This window comes from Mustela lutreola, chromosome 6 (genome assembly GCF_030435805.1).
Source record: "Mustela lutreola isolate mMusLut2 chromosome 6, mMusLut2.pri, whole genome shotgun sequence".
Classification (NCBI taxonomy): domain Eukaryota; kingdom Metazoa; phylum Chordata; class Mammalia; order Carnivora; family Mustelidae; genus Mustela; species Mustela lutreola.
This window is the reverse complement of record NC_081295.1, coordinates 81,854,526-81,878,257: the sequence shown is the minus strand read 5'-3', so window position 1 is coordinate 81,878,257 and position 23,732 is coordinate 81,854,526. Positions and strand designations below refer to the sequence as shown.

General features: G+C 36.4%; 1 protein-coding gene across 3 annotated transcripts in view; it reads right to left on the bottom strand.

Annotated features, from left to right (window-relative positions):
- CEP85L (centrosomal protein 85 like) overlaps positions 1-23,732 on the bottom strand; it is a 172,771-nt gene that overhangs the window by 36,499 nt on the left and 112,540 nt on the right. For all 3 annotated transcript variants that reach the window (XM_059177727.1, XM_059177725.1, XM_059177726.1), the window contains exon 6: positions 6,692-6,871. In XM_059177727.1, coding sequence (XP_059033710.1) covers positions 6,692-6,871 — 180 coding nt within the window. The remainder of the gene's footprint in view (positions 1-6,691; positions 6,872-23,732) is intronic.

The window sequence follows — 23,732 nt, the reverse complement described above, 5'->3', positions numbered from 1 at the left end:
GTCTGGTATATACAAGAAAGAATTTATCAAAGAGTAACTTCCATTGTTGCTGTTATCACATTAAATGTTTTCCTGTTGTAGTATCAGTCTTGATCAGGATAACAGAAAGGCAATGTAGAATGAAACAATGCAATCCAATCTCTTGTGGGTCTAACATGCTGGTCAGCTGATGCATTACCCATGAGTTTTTTACTAGCATCTATACTCCCTTCAAGAATTCAAATCATCTCCGTGGTCTCTGACACAAACTCAACCAATTAAACCAACTACACCAACCCTCCTTCTTAATTTTTCTGTTCTACACATTTCCATTCTCAACTGCCTCACTCCACAGAGAGACTATTCCCCTTTTCCAAAACTAATTCCTCCATCTTGGCATCTGTAATCAACCCTTCCCTATTTATCTCAGGAATTTGCTCTATCATGCACTCCTCTGACATCTTTAATTATTTCTACTTATTCTTTCATAGTCCTTTGCTGGGCTTACCTCACTCTTTTCTTCCCTCTTGGCAAAAATCACTTGAAAGCATCCATCCATCCAACCATCCAACCATCCATCCATCCATCCATCCATCCATTCATTCATTCCCTATGCCAGGCACCACGAACAGTGCTACATATGCTACAGTGACAAACCAATACACCCCTGCCATACTGGAGCTTACAGAGAAAAACTAAAACATAACGATTATACAAAAATCGTGGTAAGCACTGAAAAAACAAACAAGAAATGCTCTGAACATAGGAAAGGAGGAGTTGGAGGAGAAAGATATTTAAGATGAGACTTGACAAAATAAATAGGTGACTGAGTAGTGGGAGAAGACAAGTATTTACCAGGCAAACAGAAAACTCTGTGTCAAGACTCTTGGGACCAGAAACAAACCATGACCTGTCTGAGCAGCTACAAGCACCACACCGTGACTCAGTACACTAAGGGGAGACTGACAGAGCCTAGGGTTATATAATTAGACAGGGTCTTTTTGGCTATGGGAAGAATTTGATTCTCATTTTTAAAGATAACACCCAGATGGCATGCTGGGTAATGTAAGTGAAATGACTGCATCTTTCTTTTAAAAAGTTCAGTCCTATTTGTTATGCTCCACAATTAAGTGAAACCATATGATAATTGACTCTCTCTGCTTGACTTATTTCACTCAGCATAATCTCTTCCAGTCCCGTCCATGTTGCTACAAAAATTGGGTATTCATCCTTTCTGATGGAGGCGTAATACTCCATAGTGTATATGGACCACATTTTCCTTATCCATTTGTCCGTTGAAGGGCATCTTGGTTCTTTCCACAGTTTGGCGACCGTGGCCATTGCTGCTATAAACACTGGGGTACAGATGGCCCTTCTTTTCACAACATCTCCATGTCTGGGGTAAATACCCAGGAGTGCAATTGCAGGGTCATAGGGAAGTTCTATTTTTAGTTTCTTGAGGAATCTCCACAGTTCTCCAAAGAGGCTGCACCAACTTGCATTCCCACCAACAGTGTAAGAGGGTTCCCCTTTCTCCACATCCCCTCCAACACATGTTGTTTCCTGTCTTGCTAATTTTGGCCAGTCTAACTGGTGTAAGGTGATATCTCAATGTGATTTTAATTTGAATCTCCCTGATGGCTAGTGATGATGAACATTTTTTCATGTGTCTGATAGCCATTCGTATGTTTTCATTGGAGAAGTGTCTGTTCATATCTTCTGTCCATTTTTTGATATGATTGCCTCTTTTGTGTGTGTTGAGTTTGAGGAGTTCATTATAGATCCTGGATATCAACCTTTTGTCTATACTGTCATTTGCAAATATCTTCTCCCATTCCGTGGGTTGCCTCTTTGTTTTTTTGACTGTTTCCTTTGCTGTGCAGAAGCTTTTGATTTTGATGAAGTCCCCAAAGTTTATTTTCGCTTTTGTTTCCTTTGCCTTTGGAGACATATCTTGAAAGAAGTTGCTGTGGCTGACATCGAAGAGATTACTTCCTATGTTCTCCTCTAGGATTCTGATGGATTGCTGTCTCACATTGAGGTCTTTTATCCATTTTGAGTTTATCTTTGTGTACGGTGTAAGAGAATGGTCGAGTTTCATTCTTCTACACATAGCTGTCCAGTTTTCCCAGCACCATTTATTGAAGAGATTGTCTTTTTTCCACTGTATATTTTTTCCTGTTTTGTCGAAGATTAATTGACCATAGAGTTGAGGGTCCATATCTGGGCTCTCTACTCTGTTCCACTGGTCTATGGGTCTGTTTTTATGCCAGTACCATGCTGTCTTGGTGATCACAGCTTTGTAATAAAGCTTGAAATCAGGTAACGTGATGTCCCCAGTTTTATTTTTCTTTTTCAACATTTCCTTAGTGATTCGGGGTCTCTTCTGATTCCATACAAATTTCTGGATTATCTGCTCCAGCTCTTTGAAGAATACCGGTGGAGTTTTGATCAAAATGGCATTAAAAGTATAGATTGCTCTCGGCAATATAGACATTTTAACAATGTTTATTCTTCTGATCCAAGAGCATGGAATGGTCTTCCATCTTTTTGTGTCTTCTTCAATTTCTTTCATAAGTGTTCTGTAGTTCCTCGAATACAGATCCTTTACCTCTTTGGTTAGGTTTATTCCCAGGTATCTTATGGTTCTTGGTGCTATAGTAAATGGAATCGATTCTCTAATTTCCCTTTCTGTATTTTCATTGTTAGTGTATAAGAAAGCCACTTATTTCTGTACACTGACTTGTATCCTGCCACGTTGCTGAATTGCTGTATGAATTCTAGTAGTCTGGGGGTGGAGTAAATAGCATGGAGGACATGGGGAGTTAGAGAGGAGAAGGGAGTTGGGGGAAATTGGAAGGGGAGGTGAACCATGAGAGACTATGGACTCTGAAAAACAATCTGAGGGGTTTGAAGTGGCAGGGGGGTGGGAGGTTGGGGTACCAGGTGGTGGGTATTATAGAGGGCACAGATTGCATGGAGCACTTGGTGTGGTGAAAAAATAATGAATACTGTTATGCTGAAAAGAAAAAAAAAAGAAAGAAAAAGTTCAGTCCTCCACACTACAAAGAATGGCCAGGAGGCTGTGGAATAACTGGAACTCTCATACACTGATATTGGAAGTGTTACAAGATACAAACACTAGGGAGAACTCAGGTTTTCTTTCTTTTTCTTTCTTCCTTTCTTTCTTGCATCCCACAGATATATTTATTCATTCTACAAAGGAAACAGCACTTCCACAAGTGTACTGTGATGTGCCACGTTCCCATCTAACAGAGCCGACTGAAATTTACAGCCAGGGTGACGTTCCATCTGCTGTGTACTCCTGGTAGAGCTGGTTATTGACCATAAGCAGGTGCAGGAGTTGAAGATTTCAAAGTTTTACTACTTTTATCAACACTCCTGATTTTATTAACGATGAAGCCCATCAACCTCACTCCTACCCAGATCTTTTGGTGCACTTGGGTATAGTTGGGCTTCATGGGGATCTAAGTGTTTTTAGGGGAGGTGAACATCTCAGCACAGGACAACTGGCTCAGGATGCCCCAACCCACATAGCCAACTCAGAAAGGTCACTAAGTGTGCAGAATTCACATAGTTTCTTGTAAGTTAAATATCTATTTACATTTACTTATTTACATATGAAATGTAGGACTCAGAAATTCCACATTTAGGAATTTATTCAGCAGAAATGAAAAACTGTCTGGTTTAAGAATGTTCACAGCAACCTTATTCAATTTCCCCAAAATGCAAACAATCCAAATATCCATTAATAGCAGAGTAGATACATTGTGATCTATATAATGGGAATGCAACTCAGTAGTAGATAGGAATACATTCAACAATGTGAATAAATCTCAAAGATATTAAGTGAAAGAAGACCAACAAAAAATATATATATACAGTATGACTTCATTTATAGGAAGTCCAAGAAGACTCAAAACTAATCTATGGTGATAACAGTGCTTCAGAAAGAGGAAGGAGACTGGACTAGAAAGTACAAGGAAACTTCTTGGGTGACTGAAGTGTTTGTTTTTTTAAGTAAACTCTATGCCCAATATGGGGCTCAAACTCATGACACTGAGATTAAGAGTAACCTGTTCTATTGAATGAGCCAGCCAGGCATCCCAGATGATTGAGATGCTTTGTGTCTTATTTTAGATAGCAGTTATATTGCTATATACTATTAGTAAAACAAAACTGAACACCTAAGATCTATACATTTGACTATATATAAATTAGGCTTTGATTATTCAAAATGTAATTAAAAAATACATGAAATTGCAACAATAACCAAAAAAAAAAAGGTGATGGAGATAGAGGGAAAGCAGACAGGCAGGGCAAGATTGATTTCAGAGACGACAAAAGCTTTGCCAAGATATGATAACTTAGACCAGTCTGGATTCTATTACATATTTAGGAGACAGGCTTAATCAGTGTTAGTAAAATTTTCAGCATGAATAACTGAATTTAGAGTAATGAACAATGAAGAAATCTTGTTTTAAGAGGAGGGCACTCGAAGGCAAATTAAGAATTATGCTTTGGATGAACAGTTTGAAATATTTTTAAGACATCCAAGAAGAGGGGTGCCTGGATGGCTCAGTAGGTTGGGTGCTGCCTTCGGCTCGGGTCGTGATCTCAGGGTCCTGAGATCGAGCCCTGCGTCGGGCTCTCTACTCAGAAGGGAGACTGCTTCCCCCTCTCTCTCTGCCTGCCTCTCTGCCTATTTGTGATCTTTGTCTGTCAAATACATAAATAAAGTCCTAAAAAAAAAAAAAGATATCCAAGTAGAAACTGTCAAATATGTGGTGAGTATATAAATTGATTTTATTAAGCACTGGACACCAAAAGTAATAAAAGATGAGAAGACTTTGGATAAAACATAAAAATATATTTTAAAAATTGTATCCACTGAATTGTTACAATTTTCTTTTTTTTCTTAAAAGAAGGCTCCACATCAATGTACAGATTCAGCTTATGACCCTGAGATCAAGAGTTGCATACTCTACTGACTGAGCCAGCTAAGCACCCTTGAAACAGCATTAATTTTCACACAATCTTTTAATTAACAAATATCAGGTCAGAAAATATTTTAATCCCTCCTACATCTATATAACCAATATTTCCTTAGCTCCCTCCAGATTATGGTATTGTATGAAGCCCCACAAATATAGAAAAGAAACAAGAAACAGGTACTTAAGTTACTTTTAAGTTAGCCAAGATAAAATACACCATATAGCTGAGAAAGAGAAATCATCTAAAATATTTGTCAGTTTTTGGAAGATCAAAATTTTAATTCACACAAACACATATATGTGTGTATATATATATATGTGTACACACACACACACAAATATCAACTGAGTTCTCTATTAATAGTTCCAAACGTGCCTACAGAAATCACGGTAATTTTTTCAAGATCACTTGAATGAAAGGTTCGGTTAATAGAATAATAAGCTGGGTATATCAAGAGAGAAATCTAAAACCAGTTCTGCAACTAAGTTAGCAGCTTAAGGATCTATACTTCTTTAGTAAATTAGGCCTAGTAGATAATCTACTTGATCTTTAATGATACTATAATGGAATGAGATGAAGTATATAAATACTTTAATAAAGGCAGAAAGGTCAAATAAATATACAGATATATTACGTACATATAGATATTTGGCTTTTCACCACTTGTTCAGAATCCGGGGCTGCAGCTTAAATAACATGAAGTCATGTGCTTATAAAAAAAAAAGTACCATCTTTATTTATACCAATCCTTTATACCCAACATGACAAAGAAACTGAACCCAAAAAGAAAAGAAAAATAGATATTTGTGTCACATCTCAGTTTAGGCAACTAACTCAAGAAAGGTTTCACTATTCATTAGCAAGATATACTGTGGGGTTTTTTTTTACTTTTTTATTTTTTTGTAAACATATATATTTTTATCCCCAGGGGTACAGGTCTGTGAATCACCAGGTTTACACACTTCACAGCACTCACCATAGCACATACCCTCCCCAATGTCCATAACCCCACTCCCCCTTCTCCCAACCCCCCTCCCCCCAGCAACCCTCAGTTTGTTTTGTGAGATCAAGAGTCACTTATGGGGACGCCTGGGTGGCTCAGTGGGTTAAGCCACTGCCTTCGGCTCAGGTCATGATCTCGGGGTCCTGGGATCGAGTCCCGCAGCGGGGAGCCTGCTTCCCTCTCTCTCTCTCTGCCTGCCTCTCCGAATACTTGTGATTTCTCTCTGTCAAATAAATAAATAAAATCTTAAAAAAAAAAAAAAAAAGAGTCACTTATGGTTTGTCTCCCTCCCAATTCCATATTGTTTCATTCTTCTCCTACCCCCTTAACCCCGCCACGCAGCATCTCCACTTTCTCATAGCAGGGAGATCATATGATAGTTGTCCTTTCCAACTGACTTATTTCGCTAAGCCTAATGCCCTCTAGTTCCATCCACGTCATCGCAAATGGCATGATTTCATTTCTTTTGATGGCTGCATAGTATTCCATTGTACTGTGGTATTTTTAATCCCTCAAGAAAATCCCTAGATTTTTGTGAACAGCACAGGTTTTCTCAAAAGTTACCGCAAAACTAATCATTTCAATATAAATGTACAACCTACTATAACACACATCTGAAATACAGCAGATGACGAATAATTATATGTTGAAGGGCTGTTATTGACCTAATTCAACTTTATTAAAAATACCTACCTTTTCTTCCAGTTTCTTCTTCTCTTCACTAAATTGGCTTATTCTTTGTTTGAGAAACTGATTGAGCTGCAAAACCTCCTTCTCAGTAGACGCAAGCTTTTGCTCAAGTTCCTCTTGCTGGGAATTGGACACTGACTGATCAGAAAATGGAGTCTGGAGTGAACTGTTCTCATATTGTGGCTATCAAGAAAGAGGAAAAAAAAAGATAAACGTTTACTTGTCTTGAAAAAATTAGGAAGAAACTGGAAATCAGGTAGAGTACAGAGAGTATATCTAGGCTTTAGCAACAGAGAGACCTTGGCATGAATCCCAGCTCCCCTATTTTGTAGTTATATGCCATGATTAAATCAAGTTGATTTGCTTACCAATGCCAAGCCTCAGTCTTCCTATCTATAAAACAGAAATAATAAAGCTTACCTTGCAGTGTTTTTTGTTTTTGTTTTTTGAAAAACAGAGGTAAAATATATAAAGTTCCTATCACATAAACAGAAGCTTAATAAAAGGCAACTTTTTTGGTTATAAAATATAATTAGAGACACAGTAGTACATTAAATAGAAGTGAAAGTTCCAGGGAAATAGAAACTAAAGAAAAAATTCTTAACAGGTGATCACTTCCAGCTAATATTAAACTTGGTAAGTACTTTTGATTTTTTTAAAGATTTTATTTATTTATTTGACAGACAGAGATCACAGGTAGGTAGAGAGGCAAGCAGAGAGAGAGAGGAAGGAAAGCAGGCTCCCTGCTAAGCAGAGAGCCCGAAGTAGGGCTTGATCCCAGGACCCTGGGATCACGACCCAAGCCGAAGGCAGAGGCTGTAGTCCACTGAGCCACCCAGGCACCCCATAAACTTGGTAAGTATTAAGAAAGTGTTTCCCCTAACTAGAAAATAAGGTCCATGAAAGCAGAAATTTTTGCCCACCTTAGTTGTTCTTAGACCCCTATTTCCTAGAATAATCACTGGTATAAAATAAGAGCTCAAAAAAATAATTGCTGATTGAACAAATGTATTCTTGTTTCCATGAGTGAGGCTTTGTAAGGACTTCAGATGAGATTTTTCCCGTTTCCCTTGCAGCATTACAACCAGGAGACGGCAATCAGAAAATGTAAATATTTCCTCAAGTAAATTAGAATGTGGTAAGTGCCAAAAGAGATACCAATAAAGTAATGTCAAAGTGAAGAAACATTATTTTTCTACTTACTCAACACAAGTTGAATAATAATGTCCACAATAAGTGGACATTATTTTTCTACTTATTCAACAAGTATTTACTAAGCACATGTTAGGAATTGTGTACTGGGATTCAACAGTTGATAAAGTCAAGTCCCCACCAGTTTAGTAAAGTATCACAAAAAAAGAAAATGAAAACTGTGTAAGTGCTAAGATAGTGGTACTATATGGTAGCTAAGGGAAGTTTTATACAAATGAATTTGAACTAGACCTTGAGGAACTCATACTTCACCAAAAGGTGAAGCTACAATTCAAAAATTACATAAATAGCATTTTATCATGTGCTGGGTATTTCAAAGATGACAGACTCTAGCACTATCCTTCAAAAACTCAAATTCTATCAGAAGCATACGAGAAATCCTCAGATAATTATATACAGGACACCATATAATACAGTAGCCAAAGAAAAGTCATCTTTTTTTTTTTTTTTAAGATTGTATTTATTAGAGAGAGAGACAGACAGACAGACATTGAGTGGGGGGAAGGGGCAGAGGGAGAGAGAGAAGCAGACTCCCCACCAAGCCCGAGGCAGAACTCAATCCCAGAAACCTGGGTTCATGACCTGAGCCAAAGGAAGATGCTTAACTGACTGAGCCACCCCAGCACCTATGAAAAGTCATCTTAAGTACAAAGTATAGGGAGGTTGGAAGATAAATGAAGACAGCACCAGAAGAATAAGGAAAAAAGCTTTATGGGGGAGGTAACTTTTGAGATAGACTTTGAAAATGAGGAGGATTCTGATAGGAATGGAGAAAGACAGAAAAGTATTCCAGAAAGAACATTTTAAAAAGGTAGAAATGGAATATATTCAGAGTACCCATATCTTTAAAGTATAGATAAAAGGCGGGGGAGGGGGGATGGATAGAAGGAAAAGTTTAAAAATCCAAGTGGGGCCATACTATAGAATCACAAGGTTCAGAATTAAATCTTAATTCATAGGAAATGGGAAAACTTGTGATCGTTTTATAACAACAAAGTAGCATGATTTAAGAAGATTGTAAACTGTGTTTTGTAAATTTCTGTATTCCCTGGCATTTAGCGTTATGTGTAGATTCTCAGTAACGTTTGATTGAAGGGAAAGAGAAGGGTAAAAAGGACAAGCAAGTGCTACAACAACTGGATGCAGTGGGCAGCAGGAATTAGAAGATACTGAGAATGGATATGAATTCACTTTATGAAATTATTCTAGGGTCTCCTGGGTGGCTCATATCAGTTAAGCACCTGGCTTTTGCTTTTAGCTCAGCTCATGATCTCATGGGTTTTAAGATCAAGCCCCATGTCAGGCTCTATGCTCAGCAAAGAATCTGCTTGAAGATTCTCTCCCTCTACCCCTCCCCACAGTGGCACATATGTGTGCTCTCTCTCTCTAAAATAAATCTTAAAAAAAATTATTCTAACCTAGTTGGACAAAAAGAGGAGCTGAACAAGAGCACACAAAACAGAATGAAGAAAGTCTAGATGTAGAATTGAGAAGATTTAGCAAAAACTTTTTTTAAAGAAGTGAATAGACAGGAAATGTCATCTATGACCATGGTTTGAGATTTTGAGTCAAGTAACAGGGAAGATCATATTCTGAGCTGAAGTAAGGAGGTCATATAGAACAGGTCTATGTAGATGTACTTAATTACAATTAGAACCAATTGATATTAAGATACCAGTTGAACATACAAATAGAGATGAACAGTAGACAGAGAGGTGGGCCTAGAACTCAGTAAGATGGGTAGGCTAGGCTAAGAAACTAAAAAAAATAATATGGACTTATAGTTTCTAATTTGGCATGTAATGAGCTCAGAAATTTCCCCTTCATCTGTTTTACTTACAAGTAAAAAAGATGAACAAACTGAAAAATCTGTAACTCTTCTTAGATCTGACAGAAATAAGGTCACAGAGTAAACTACTACCCCCAGAATTGGAGAAACAAGTGAATAGAGAAAGTCACACTTACCAGAACAGAATATTCCTTGCAACCAATGCTGAAACTGATGGAACTACTGGAGGCTCAGAGTATACAAGTCTGAAAGTCAAAAACTCCAGGGAGACCCAGTCACAGGAGACAACTGACTTATCTGAGTTTTATCTCCATGAGCTCTACTATGTCCTCACAGTGAACACCAGGGGAAAATCTCTTCATGTTTCCAGCAGGAAGAGGAGAAAAAGAACCACTCTGAAATATACCAGAATACTATGTTCTTCTTAACAAGACCTGTCTTCAGGATAAACTATTTAACTAGAGACTAACCTACCTAGAAGAAAGCTAACCTACCTAGAAGAAAACACTAAATTCCAGTTGCCTTGAACCATCCTGTCCCATGATTGAATGGGAAGTTCACATTCCAGGAGCACAGGCTCACTAAAAGAATAAGACTTGATCACAGGACTACAGAGGACTTCTCCCACTATACCTTACCATTTTATTACTAAAGGCATATTTATCACATTTCATTTGACTTAGTACATCAGGTCTAACTTTCAACAAAAAACTAAATATATTAAAAGGCAAAATCACAGTCTGCAGATATTGAACAGGCATGAGAAGCAGAGTCAGATATGATAGGAATGCTGGAATTATCAGACCAGAGATTTTTTTTTAAACTATGATTAATATAGGGAATTAATGCTAAGATAAACAACAGACAAGAATAGATGGATAATGGAAGCACAGAGGTGGCTATTCTTAGAAAGAAGAAAAAAAATTAGACATCAGAAATACTGTTAACAGAAAAAGGAATGTTTCTGACGGGCACTTGGGTGGCTCAGTTGGCTGATCATCTGACTCTTGGTTTTGGCTCAGGTCATAATCTCATGGGTCATGAGACTGAGCCCCACATTGGACTCTGCACTTAGCAGAATCTGCTTGAGGATGCTCTCCTTCTGTCCCCCCAACCCCTGCTACCCCAAACACGTTCTCACTCTCTCAAATAAACATTTAAAAAGAAAAAAAAAAAAAGAATGTCTCTAAACACAGTTCTTCCAAAACTTAAGAAGAAAAAAAAAGACTGTTAAAAATAAAAAAGAATATCCAAGAACTGTAAGAACTGTGAGATAACTATAAAGGGTATAACACTACAAGGAGGAGGAGGAGGAAATGAAAGCAGTATTTGAAACAGTAATGACTGAGAATGTCTCCAGACTGTCAGATACAAAAACTCAGGCCCAGATATGATTTCACTCATATTTGGAACTTAGGAAACAAAACAGATGAACATGTGGGAAGGAAAAGAGAGAGAGAGAGGAGAGGATACAAACCATAAGAGACACTTAACAACAGAAAAGAAACTCAGGGTTGATGGAGGGAGGCGGGTGGCAGATGAGCTAAACAGGTGATGTGTATTAAGGAGGGCAGTTGTTATGATGAACACTGGTTGTTATACATAGTGATGGATCACTACATTCTACTCTTGAAACCAATATTACACTATTTTGTTTAACTAGTACTTAAATTTTAAAGAAATAGTTAAGTGGAGTAGCTAAATTAATTTCAGAAAAAGCAGACTTTACAGAAAGGAAAGTTATCGGGGTCAAAACTCTAAGAGGACTTAACAATCCTTAATGTGCATGTGCCTAACAAGACAGCAGCAAAAATGTGAGGTAAAAACTGAGAGAACTACAAGGAAAAACAGATGAATCCACTTTAATAGTTGGAGATTTTAACAACTCTGTATCAGAACTGAAAACATCCATCAAGCAGAAAATTAATAAGCACAAAATTGAACTAAACATCATCCTCAATTGACTGGATGTAACTGACATGTATCGATAGACTGCTTCAGATTACACATTCTTCTCAAGCTCACATAGAACATTCACCAAAACAGACCACGTTTTGGGTGATAAAACATGCCTTAACAAATTTAAAGGAGATATTGTACAATGTATGCTCTCTCCAACCATAATGGAATTAAACCAGAAATCAACAGAAAGGTAGCTATAAAATCGCAAAATGCTTAGAAATTAATCCATTTCTAAACATGGGTCAAAGAAGAAATCTTGAAAGAAATTAAAATATTTTGTAGTAAATGGAAATGAAAATGCAGATTATCTAAAATTTGTAGGATGCAGTCAAAGCAGTGTTTAGAGGGACATTTATGCCATCAAAAGCATATATTGAAAAAGAAGGATTTAAAATCAATTATCTAAGATTCAAGCTTAGGAAACTAGATAAAGAAAAACAAAGTAGGTAGAAGAAAAGAATAAAGGCAGAAATCGATGAAACTGAAAACAGAAAATCGATACAGAAAATCAAAAACCTGAAAGTTCACTCTGGAAAAGACCTATAAAATCAAAAGCCTTCTAGACAGGCTATCTAAGATAAAAGAGAGAAGACACAAACTTATTAATACCAAAAGTTAAAGGGAAGTATCACTACACACCTTGTGGACATTAAAAATATAATAAAGGAATATTATGGACAACTTTATGTCCACATATTTGATGACCTAGATGAAATGGACTAATTTCTTGAAAAACACAATCTGCCAAAACTCATGTAAAAAGAAATAGATAATCTGAATAGGCCTAAATTTATTAAAGAAATTGAATCAATAATTAATAGCCTTCCAAAATGGAAAGCACCAGGCTTCGATGGGTTTACTGGTGAATTCTATCAAACATTTAAGAAGAATATTATACTGACTTTCTACAATCATTTCCAGACACAGAAGCAGAGGGAATACTTCTAACTCATTCTATAAGGCTACAATTATCCTAATACCAAAGGAAACAGAGACATTATAGGAAAAGAAAATTACTGGGGTACGTAGCTGGCTCTGTTTGGAAGAGCATATGAATCCTTCAGGCTTTTGAGTTCAAGCCCCACATTGGGTGTAGAGATAACCAAAAGAAAAGTTTTTTTAAGTAAATAAATAAATAAATAGAAAGGAAACCACAGGCTAAATATTCTATAAAAGCAGAACCTAAAAAAAAAAAAAAGCAAATTAAGTCTAAGAATGTATAAACAGAACTATTTACCATGACCAATAGAAATTTATCCCAGCAATTCAGGCTTGTTTGACATTAAAAAATCAATTAATATAATCCATCACACCAACAGGCTACTGAGGAAAAAATAAATGTGACAAAATTCAACAGTTATTTATGATAAGAACCTTGAGCAAACTTAGAATAGAGGCAAACTTACTAAACTTGATAAAGAACATCTACAAAAAACCTACAGCTAACAGCAGAATTAATGGTAAAAAACTGGAAGTGTTCCTGCTAATATCAGTAACAAGGCAAGGATGTTCCTCCCACCACTGATTTTCTACACTGTACTGGAAGTCCTAAAGAATGCAGTAAGACAAGAGAAGGAAATAAAATGTATGGCAGTTGGGAAAAAAGGAAAAAAAAACCAGTTTTTGTTCATAGATGACATGATCACCTATATAGGAAATCACTGTAAAAAGACAACAACAACAACAACAACAACAAAAACAAACCCTCCTGAAACTAATAAGCAGTTATAGAAAGGTTGCAAGAGACAAGGTTAATATGTGAAAGTCATTCTTTTCCTATATACCATTCTTTTCCTATATACCATCAATGAACAAGTGGAGTTTAAAATTAAAAACACACTGCCAGGTACCTGGATGGCTCAGTCGGTTAAGTGTCTGCCTTCAGCTCAGGTCATGACTCCAGCGTCCTGGGATCCAGCCCCTCATCACACTCCCGGCTAGGCAGGGAGTCTGCTCCTCCCTCTTCCTCTCCTGCACCTTCCCCTTCCAGCTTGTGCTCTCTCTCACACACACACTCTCTCTCAAATAAATAAATTATGTAAATAAATAAATAAATAATAAAAATAAAAACACACTGCCATTTACATTAGCACTCCAAAAAATGAAATAAGTAAAAATATATCAAAATATATACAAGATATATATAAGTCAAGTTACAAAACTCTGATCAAAGACATCAAAGAAGAACAAAATAAAGAGATACTCCATGTTCATAGACAGACTCAGGGCTGTCAAGATGTTAGGTTCTTCCTAGCTTAATCTATAGATTCAATGCAATCTCAAGCAAAATCCTAGCAAGTTATTTGTGGATAGGAACAAACTGATTCTAAAGTTTCTATGGAAAAACAAAGGATCCAGGATAGCCAACATAATACTGAAGGAGAAGAACAAAGACAGAGGACTGACACTATCTGACTTTAAGACGTAAAATAAACCTACGGTAATCTAGAATGTGTGACACTGTGGAAAGACCAAACAGATCAATGGAACAGAATAGAAAGCCCAGAAATAGACTGACACAAATACAAGTTAACTGATCTTTGACAAAGGAACAAAGCTATACAATGGAGCAGAAAGAAGTCTTTTTAACAAATCATGGTGAACAATGGGACATCCACGTGCAAGAAAATCAATCTATAGACACAGGTTTTACACTCTTCAAAAAAACAACTAAAAATGGACCACAGACCTTAACATAAAATACAAAACTATAAAACCCCTAGAACATAGGAAAAAACCTAGAAGACTATGATTATGGCAATGACTTTTAGATACATTACCAAAGGTATGATCCAAAAAAGAAACAAATAATAAGCTGGATTTCATTAAAAATTTCTGCTCTGCAGAAGACTACCGAGAAAATGAGAAAACAGGCCACAAACTGGCAGAAACTATTTGCAGATGATCCATCTGATAAAGGGTTTGTATCCAAACTATAAAAACTCCTAAAACTCAAAATTTAAAAATAACATGATTAAAAATGGGGTTAAGACCTGAACAGACACACCTCACTGAAGAAAATATACAGATGGCAAACAAATATATGAAAAGATGTTCAAAATCCAACATCTTTAGGGAATTACAAATTAAAACACAGAGCAACCTAACTCCACACACCTATCAGAATAGCCAAAATCTAAAACACTGGCAACACCAAATATTGGTGAGGGTATGGAACAACAGAAACTACCATTCAAAATGGTGGGAATGTAAAGTATTAAAGCCACTTGGAATGACAGTTTGGCAGTGAGTTGAAAACTGAAAATACTCTGACCACATACACGATCGAGCAATTGTGTTCACTAGTATTTACCCAAATGAACAGAAAGCATTCTATACAAAAAGCTTCACATGGAAGTTTTTAGCAGCTTTATTCATATTTGCCAAAACTTGAAAATAACTAAAATTTCCTTCAGTGGGTGAACAGATAAACTGTGGTACATCCAGATAATGGAATATTATTCAGTACTAAAAAGACATAGGCTATCAATATGTGAAAAGACATAGAGGAGGGGTGCCTGGGTGGCTCTGTTGGTTAAGCTCATGACCTCTGGCTCAGATCATGATGCCAGGGTCCTGGGGTCAAGGCCAACATCTGGCTCCCTCCTCAGCAGCAGGGTCTACTTCTCCCTCCTCCTCTGCTCCCCACCCCGACTCTGTTTCTGCTCTATCTCTCACTTTCTCTCTCAAATAAATAAAATATTTAAAAAAAATACTTAAGAAATTTAAGAGTATATATTATGAAGTGAAAGAAGCCATCTTGAAAAGTTATATGCAGTATGATTCCAACTGTATCACATTCTGGAAAAGGCAAAACTATAGAGACAATAAAGACTGGTTGTTGCCAGGGGCTAAGAGAGAAGAAGGAATGAACAGGCAGAGCACAGATTTTTAGGGCACTGAAACTATTCTGTACGATACTCCAATGATGGATATAGGTCATTATATATTTGTCCAAACTCACAGAATTGTCAAGACCAAGTGTGAACCTTAACATGAACTACGGCCTTTGAGTGATAATGATGTGTCAATATAGGTTCAATAGTAACAGAGATACCCTGTGATACGGGATGTCAACAGTGAAGAAAGCTATAGGTATGCGGTGGCACAGGATACATGAGAACTCTGTACATGCTGCTCACCTCTGTTTTGAACCTATAACTGCTCTAAAATATAAGATTTTTTAATTTTACCAATAATAAGGTGTTTCTAGGACAATGAAATATACACATTTCTGGAAAACCATTCAAAAATCAAGCACTAAAAGTAGTAGGTCTTAAAGGAAAAGTAAAAACAAAAATAGTCCATTCAAAGCCTATACAACTTAAGCCAGATTACTAATCAAAACTAACTGGGGAGAAGAGCTCAACATTTTGGACAGGCAGTCATAGTTAATACTGAACAACCATATGCACAGAAATTATCAAAATGCTGATGTCATTTTAATTAGAGCAGGTCTGATGGGTGTTGAGATGATATAGTTAGAACTCTGCAATACAGGGACTACTATTCAGGTGGGGAGGAGGCAACACAACCTGCCATGTCCCCAAACCACTAAAAGAGGAAGTCCATTTCTAAAGGCAGCACAGCACTCTTACAGTTCTCTGAAAATGCAGCTTGAAGAGGCTTCTGCTGCCAATGCAGTAGGTGAGCCTAGGCCTTTTCTGCAGCCTGCCAAAGATTCTAATTTAACTCCCACTAGTCTAACTCCCCTTGTCTGAAAGAACAAAACAAAAACCGCATCAGAACCAACGCAACTTGAAAACTACACCAACATTCTATCTACCATTTGTGCATAGGCAAATCTGCACTACGGAAAAGTGTTTCATAGCAGGACAGGCTATAGAACTTGTACATGAAATGAAGCAGACAGAAAGAGGAAAATCTGAAGCCAGAAATGCTTTAAGCCTTTAAATTCTTTTTCAGGCTCTGAGTGTCTTCCCTTCATTTCTGTGACAATACCACATACCACCCACTCCTGCCATGTCCCTTTGCAGGCTGTGCTCTTTTATGCCTTCTAAAATATGGCTAGTCCCCGTCTTCACTTCTGAGTCCCATTTTCTTCACTCCTTGAATACATGATCATGCCCAACCTTCAACTACCACCCAGGTGGACTGACAAGTGCTAAATCTCTCATCTCTCCCTTAGACCTACAATGTGTATCAGCCTCATTCTTCACCTGAGTCCTAAATTTACAATATATGAGCTTACCTCCTTATTTTCCTCCTCTAAACTTATTCCTGATGTTGTCATCTCTATCCTGATCTTTGACAATATGAACCAAGCAATTTTGCCCATTCTCTAACTCACTAAACTCCTTAAATCAAGCCCATGCTTAAATCACAGAGAGCTTTAATAAATATTCCTTCTCTTGTCATGACCAATGGTGTTTTAAAATTCAGGTGTGTTCATCTAAGTTTAAGACTACTGAGATAACCTCCTAACTAGTTTCTGCCTGAATATCTACCATAAATCTGTTATGCCACTGGGGTAACCAAACTAGGATACTTCGGAGAGTAAAAGAGGGTGCTATTAATCACTGTGCTAGTACAAAAGGTATTAACTAACTGGAACTGTACCTAAATGGGGGACAAATGGGCCCTTTACTTTACGAGCCTGCTCATGTCTGTAAGCACACTCTCACCACTACTCTTCTCTCATTTTGCACTTCATCCACACACAATAATTTATAGTTTGTTTTCCAAATGCATTATTTCTTCTCTTGCCTTTGGACTTCTTCACACACAGTATATTATACCTCAAGAACTTTACCTGCTAAATTCTTTTACCTCATCAGGTTCTCAGATCAGATATCCTTCCTGCAGGAAGTCTGAGCCAGCCTCTGAAGACTAGTTTCTATGTTCTTAGTAGGGATTCCCACGGCACTTTATCTAGATCCCATTTGAGTACACTATTTGAAGAAAACAACTTCACTCACATTTACATTACTAGTACCTATACAGTGCCTTATCCACAGTAAACATAAATAATTTTTGAAGAAATGGTTACACAGCTTTTTGACAGTCTCTCTGTAGACTTCAAGATCCATGAAAATAGAAACTATTCTTCATTCTTGTGGGTCCAGCATTTACCACATTAGATGTTTATGTTTTGTTGAACAAGCTCATTTGTAAAGGTGGAACTCATTTATAAAATGCTTAATAAAACCAAACGACTTGGTAGTAGAAAAAAACAGCTGAAGGAAAAACAAATAGAAAAAAATTATATAAATGGAAAGAAAAAGTACAAAATGGAAAGAGAATAAGAAATGATGCATCAATGAAGTTTAATTAAAATAAATATTATTTGGTTGGTCTTTCCAACGGTCACATCTCTTTCTTCTTCATTTTTTAAAGATTTTATTTATTTATTTGGCAGAGAGAGAGGGAGAGAGAGAACAAGTAGGGGAGTGTAGGCAGGCAAAGGGAGAGGGAGAAGTAGACTCTCCCCAGAGCATGCAGCCTGATTGGACTCAATCCCAGAACCCTGGGACTATGACCTGAGCTGAAGGCAGATGCTTAACCGACTAAGCCACTGAGGAGCTCCTTTGGTTTTTATGTTTCGTTTTGTTTTTAAAGGTTTATTTATTTATTTGACAGAGAGAGATAGAGAGAGATCACAAACAGGCAGAGGCAGGCAGAGGGAGAGAGGGAAGCAGGCCGCCTGCTGAGCAGAGAGCCTGACATGGGGCCCGATCCCAGGACCCTGAGCTCATGACCCGAGCTGAAGGCAGAGGCTTAACCCATGAGCCACCCAGGTGCCCCACAGTTCCTTTAGTTTTTAACAAAAGGTAAAAAAAAAAATCCCTTATATTCTATTTGTTTGTTTGTTTGCTTTCCAAGAATGCCTGTTAACTACAGGTTGAAATCTTGGTATAAAGCATTATAAATACAAATCTCTCTTCAGTTCAAGCAATTCTACTATTAAAACAATCTAGAAAGTGTGAATTTTAAGATGAATATCTAGTTCTCATTTTCTACCTATGAGATTTAATGATGTTTTTCAGGTCATCTTGATTGTAAGGCTATTCAAAGTTTTTAATAGGTAAATAGTTATTTCTCAAGAATATGTTTATAAAAATGTTATTTTATTTCAAAAATTTACGTATTTAACCTCAAATATACAGAATATGATAATTTTAATTTTTTTTTGTTTAATGTGCTATGGAAGTAGGATGAATAAACTACGGGCCCCAAAATGTGTATATAAAATGCTGTGCATAAATAATAACATTATTCATACATCCAAGGTAAAAATTCCTTTGCTATTATTCTTCACAGAAATTGAAGAAATAACTCTAAGATTTGTGTGGAATCACAAAGACCCCAACAGCCAAAGCAATCCTGAGAAACAAAGAAAAAAAAAATTAAAGCCAGAGGTATCATGCTTCTGGGTTTCAAACTATACTAAAAAGCCATAATAATAAGAACAGTATGGTACTGGCACAAAAAGGACCCATCAACCAATGGAACAGAGTAGAGAACCCAGAATTAAATCCTGGCATATACAATCAAGGTGTATTTGACAAGAGAATACCACATAGAAGAACAACAAATGTGCTGGGTAAACTGTAGGAACACATACAGAACCATGAAATCGAGTCCCTATCTGACACCACTCACAAAAATTAACTTGAAATGGATGGAAGACTTAAAAGATCTGACACCATAAAACTCCTAGAATGAAACACAGGGAAAAACTCATCATATTGGTCTCAGCAATGACTTGTTTTTTTGGATATGACATCAAAAGCACAAACAACAAAAGCAAAAATCAACAAACAGAAGTACATCAAACTCAAATGCCTCTGCACAGAAGATCTAATTAACAAAATGAATAAACAACCTACAGAATAAGAAAATATTTTAGGAAACCATATATCAGAAAAGGATTAACATCCAAAATATATAAAGAAATTGATTTAATAAATTAAAAATAAACAATCTACTTTAATAAAAAATGGGCAAAAGAAAAAAATATGGGCAAAAGAACTAAACAATATTTTTCCAAAGAGAACATCAAAATGGTTAACAGACACATGGTCAGATGCTCCATATCATTAATCATCAGGAAAATGCAAATCAAAACTACAATGAGCTACCCTGTCACACCTGTTAGAATGACTATCATCAAGAAGACAAGAAATTACAGATGCTGGCAAAGATGCGGTGAAAAAGGAACCTTTTACACAGCATTGGTGGGAATGTAAATTGGTCCAGCTACTATGGACCAATAAAATAGATCTACCATACAATCCAGCAATATCATTTCTGGGTACATTCCCACAAGAAATGCAAACAGGGTTTCTTTTTGTGAAGATTTAATTTACTTATTAGAGAGAGAGAAAATGAGACAGAGAGAGAGAGAGAGAATAAGATGAGGGAGGGTCAGAGGGAGAAACAGACTACCCATTGAACAGGGAGCCTGATGCAGGACTGGCTCCTAGGACATGACTCTAGGATCATGACCTGAGCAGAAGGCAGATGCTTAATGAACTGAGCCACCGAGGCACCCCACAAACAGGATTTTGACAAGATACATACCCTCCCATGTCTATCACAACATTATTCATAATAGCTAGAATATGGAAAAACCCATATGCCCATCAGTGGATAAAAAAGATATGATGTTACATATATACGGTAGAATATTATCTGGCCACAAAAAGGAAGATATTCTACTATTTATAATGGCATGAATTGACCTGAAGCACATCACATTAAGCAATATAAGTCAGACAGAGAAAGAGAAGTACTGTAGGATATCACTTATGTGTAGAATCTAAAAAAATTAAACCTGTAAAAACCAGAGTGTAAAATGGTGGTTACCAAGAGATGAGAGGTGCAGAGATGGAGGTCAGGGTGATAGGATACAAGGGCATAAACTTGTAGGGAGTAGTAAATATGCCACAGAAATTTCATGCACAGTATAATGAATATAAACAATAATACAAACTATAACTATTTAATGCAATAAATTCTACTACGTTAGTAAACATTATATAAATGTGTTAAAAGTACCAGTCTGCATACACCTTAAATTTACATATTACAGGTCAGATTTATTCAATGAAAAAAAGAAAAGCACTATTCACACACCAAAAATTTTTTATTTGCTAAGTATTTTTATCATATTTGTTGTTCTTTTAAAACCTTGCTGTTTTTCAGTTATCTATTGAAAAAAAGTTCATCTCATATATTTGTAACACCCATCTAGTACTTGCAGTGTTCCTTGTATTCCCTTTTATTAATTGCCCCTATCTTTTGAAGTCTAATTTCTCAACAATATTGTAACTACTGTAACTAGATAATTTAAAATCCTTCTACTATTTTCAGCAGCCCCCTTTCCCACATCCCGCCAGCTATTTCTATATGTCCTTGTAGCCTGACTTGGAGAGCCCTCTACTGGCCTGATGCTATGTCAAAAACCATTTTCTTCAGCTTTCAAATGGATAGTAAGATACACACATTTTTGATAATATAATAATTGTATAATTCAAGCTAACCCTTTATTCAGAAAAATAAAGTTACAAGGAGAAACTGCATGATTCTATAAAACTGTTATGAAAGCAAATTACACTACTTACATAGTACAGAAATACCACTGTTAAATAACTACACTATTAATCCCAGTACCATAGAGCCTTACTATCATAAGATAGAACTAAAAGATGAGACCACATTGCAATGAGGTATTCTGATGTATTAGTGACTGAAGTATGATAAGCAAGCTGGAATCTCTCTTAAATGCTTCTGCCTTAAGTAAGTCTGAAGATTAGTTGGTCTTCAATATTTCCTTTAATTAAAAAAAAAAAAACAAGTTTGAAAATTTAACGGAGGAAAAATACTCAACTTAAAATGACTTTTTTAAATTCCAGAAATAAAGACAAAACAATTTCCATAAATAGAAATATATACTGCCATAAAGTTATTAATCCTCACTTTTGATCCCAATAAAAATGCCAATAGTTTTTAATGTTTTGGAAGTAAACAAGCCAAGCAGAAAGTCTATATAGAAAACCACATAAACAAGTTTTAAGAAAAATTCTTAAAAACAGTATGAGAAAGCCACCTTTTCAGTTGTATAAATTTTGTTATAAGGCCTTATATACCATGTGTTCCTATTAGACTGTACTCTCAGTGGCAAAACCAACCTCATTCACGCTTCTATTCCTTGCACCTAGACATTGCCTCACCCAGAGTGAACATAAATTTTCAAGAAATGGGTAAACATGTTTACCTATATGGCCTCTCCCTCTTTGTTTGAGGTCAATGAAGGTAGGAACCATTCTTCACCTTGGTGACCTCACAACTTAAGACAGTGGATATTTAGTAACTATTCTCTCAGATGGGTTCATTAGTGAAGACAGGACTTATTTATAAAATAAATACTCATTAGAATTAGAGAAACTTCATAGTAGAAAATAACAGATATAGGAAAAAGAAATAGAATGACACATATAGAAGAAAATATTATGATAAATTCAGAAAATGTATTTTCAAGTCCAACTATAGATAAAAAGCTAATTCTTTTATATGTACAGGGCTTATAAAATTAATAAGCAAAAAACCAATACCTAACAGAAAAAACCGAAGTGTGGATAAGAAATGACATTTCACAGAGAAGAAATATGAATGGGACTTAAATATGTAAAAAGAAATTCAATATCACTCAGGAGGAAAACATATAAAAGAAGAAAGATCTCAAATTAGCGACCTAACTTTATAGCCTAAGTCTGGAAAGAGAATAAATTAAACCCAAAACTATCAGAAGGAATGAAATAATAAAGATTCAAACAGTGATAAATGAAATAGAGAATATAAAAATACAGAAAATTAATGAAACTAAAATGTGGTTCTCTGAAAAAAATCTCAGCATAATTGATAAACCTTTACCCTAATTACTAAGGGAAAAGACCCTAATTACTAAAATCAGAAATGAAAACAATGACACTATCAACTCTATAGACATAAAAAGGATTAGGAGTACTGTGAACAATTAATTATACACCGACAAACTGGATAAACCAGATACAATGGACAATTTCCTAAAAACATAAAACCTACCAAGACTAAATCATGAAGAAAGAGAAAATCTGAGCAGACCTATCTATTAAGAGATTGAATCAATAATCAAAATCTCCTCCCACCGCTCCACCACTCCACTGCCCACCATCCCCACCCGCTCCATTACACCCCAAACACAAAGCCCTAGCCCTGGACCTGATGGCTTCACTGGTGAATTCTACCAAACATGTAAAAAAAGAATACCAATCCCTCTCAAACTTTTCCAAACACTGAAAGAGGAGAAACTACATGTCCTAAGTCATTCTGTGAAGACAGCATTATTTTGATACCAAAGCCAAAGACACTAAAAAGAAAACTACACACCAATATCTCTGACGCAAAAATTCTCAACATATTAACAAACTGAATTCAGCAGTATATTTTTTATTTTTTTTAAAGATTTTATTTATTTATTTGACAGAGATCACAAGTAGACAGAGAGGCAGGCAGAGAGAGAGAGGGAAGCAGGCTCCCTGCTGAGCAGAGAGACCGCTGCGGGCCTCCATCCCAGGACCCTGAGATCATGACCTGAGCCGAAGGCAGCGGCTTAACCCACTGAGCCACCCAGGCACCCAGAATTCAGCAGTATATTAAAAGGATTATAATCTATGACCAAGTAGGATTTATTCCTGGAATGCAAGCATGGTTCAACATATCAAAACTGATCAATGTAATAGAGCACATTAATAGAATAAAGGGGAAAAAAAAACCCACAATCATCTCAAGTGACGTTGAAAAGTATATGACAAAATTCAACATCCTTTGGTGATTAAAACACAAAAAAGTAGGAACAGAAGGAAACTACCTCACAATAATAATGCTATATAGAAAAAAACCCACAGCAAAGATTACACACAATGGTGAAAGACTGAAACTTTTCCTCTAAAGATCAGGAATTAGGCAAGGATACCCATTTTCACCACTACTATTTAACAAAATACTGGAAGTTACAGCCAGAGCAATTAGGCAAAGAAAAGAAATACAAGACATCTAAATTGGGACGGAAGACATGAA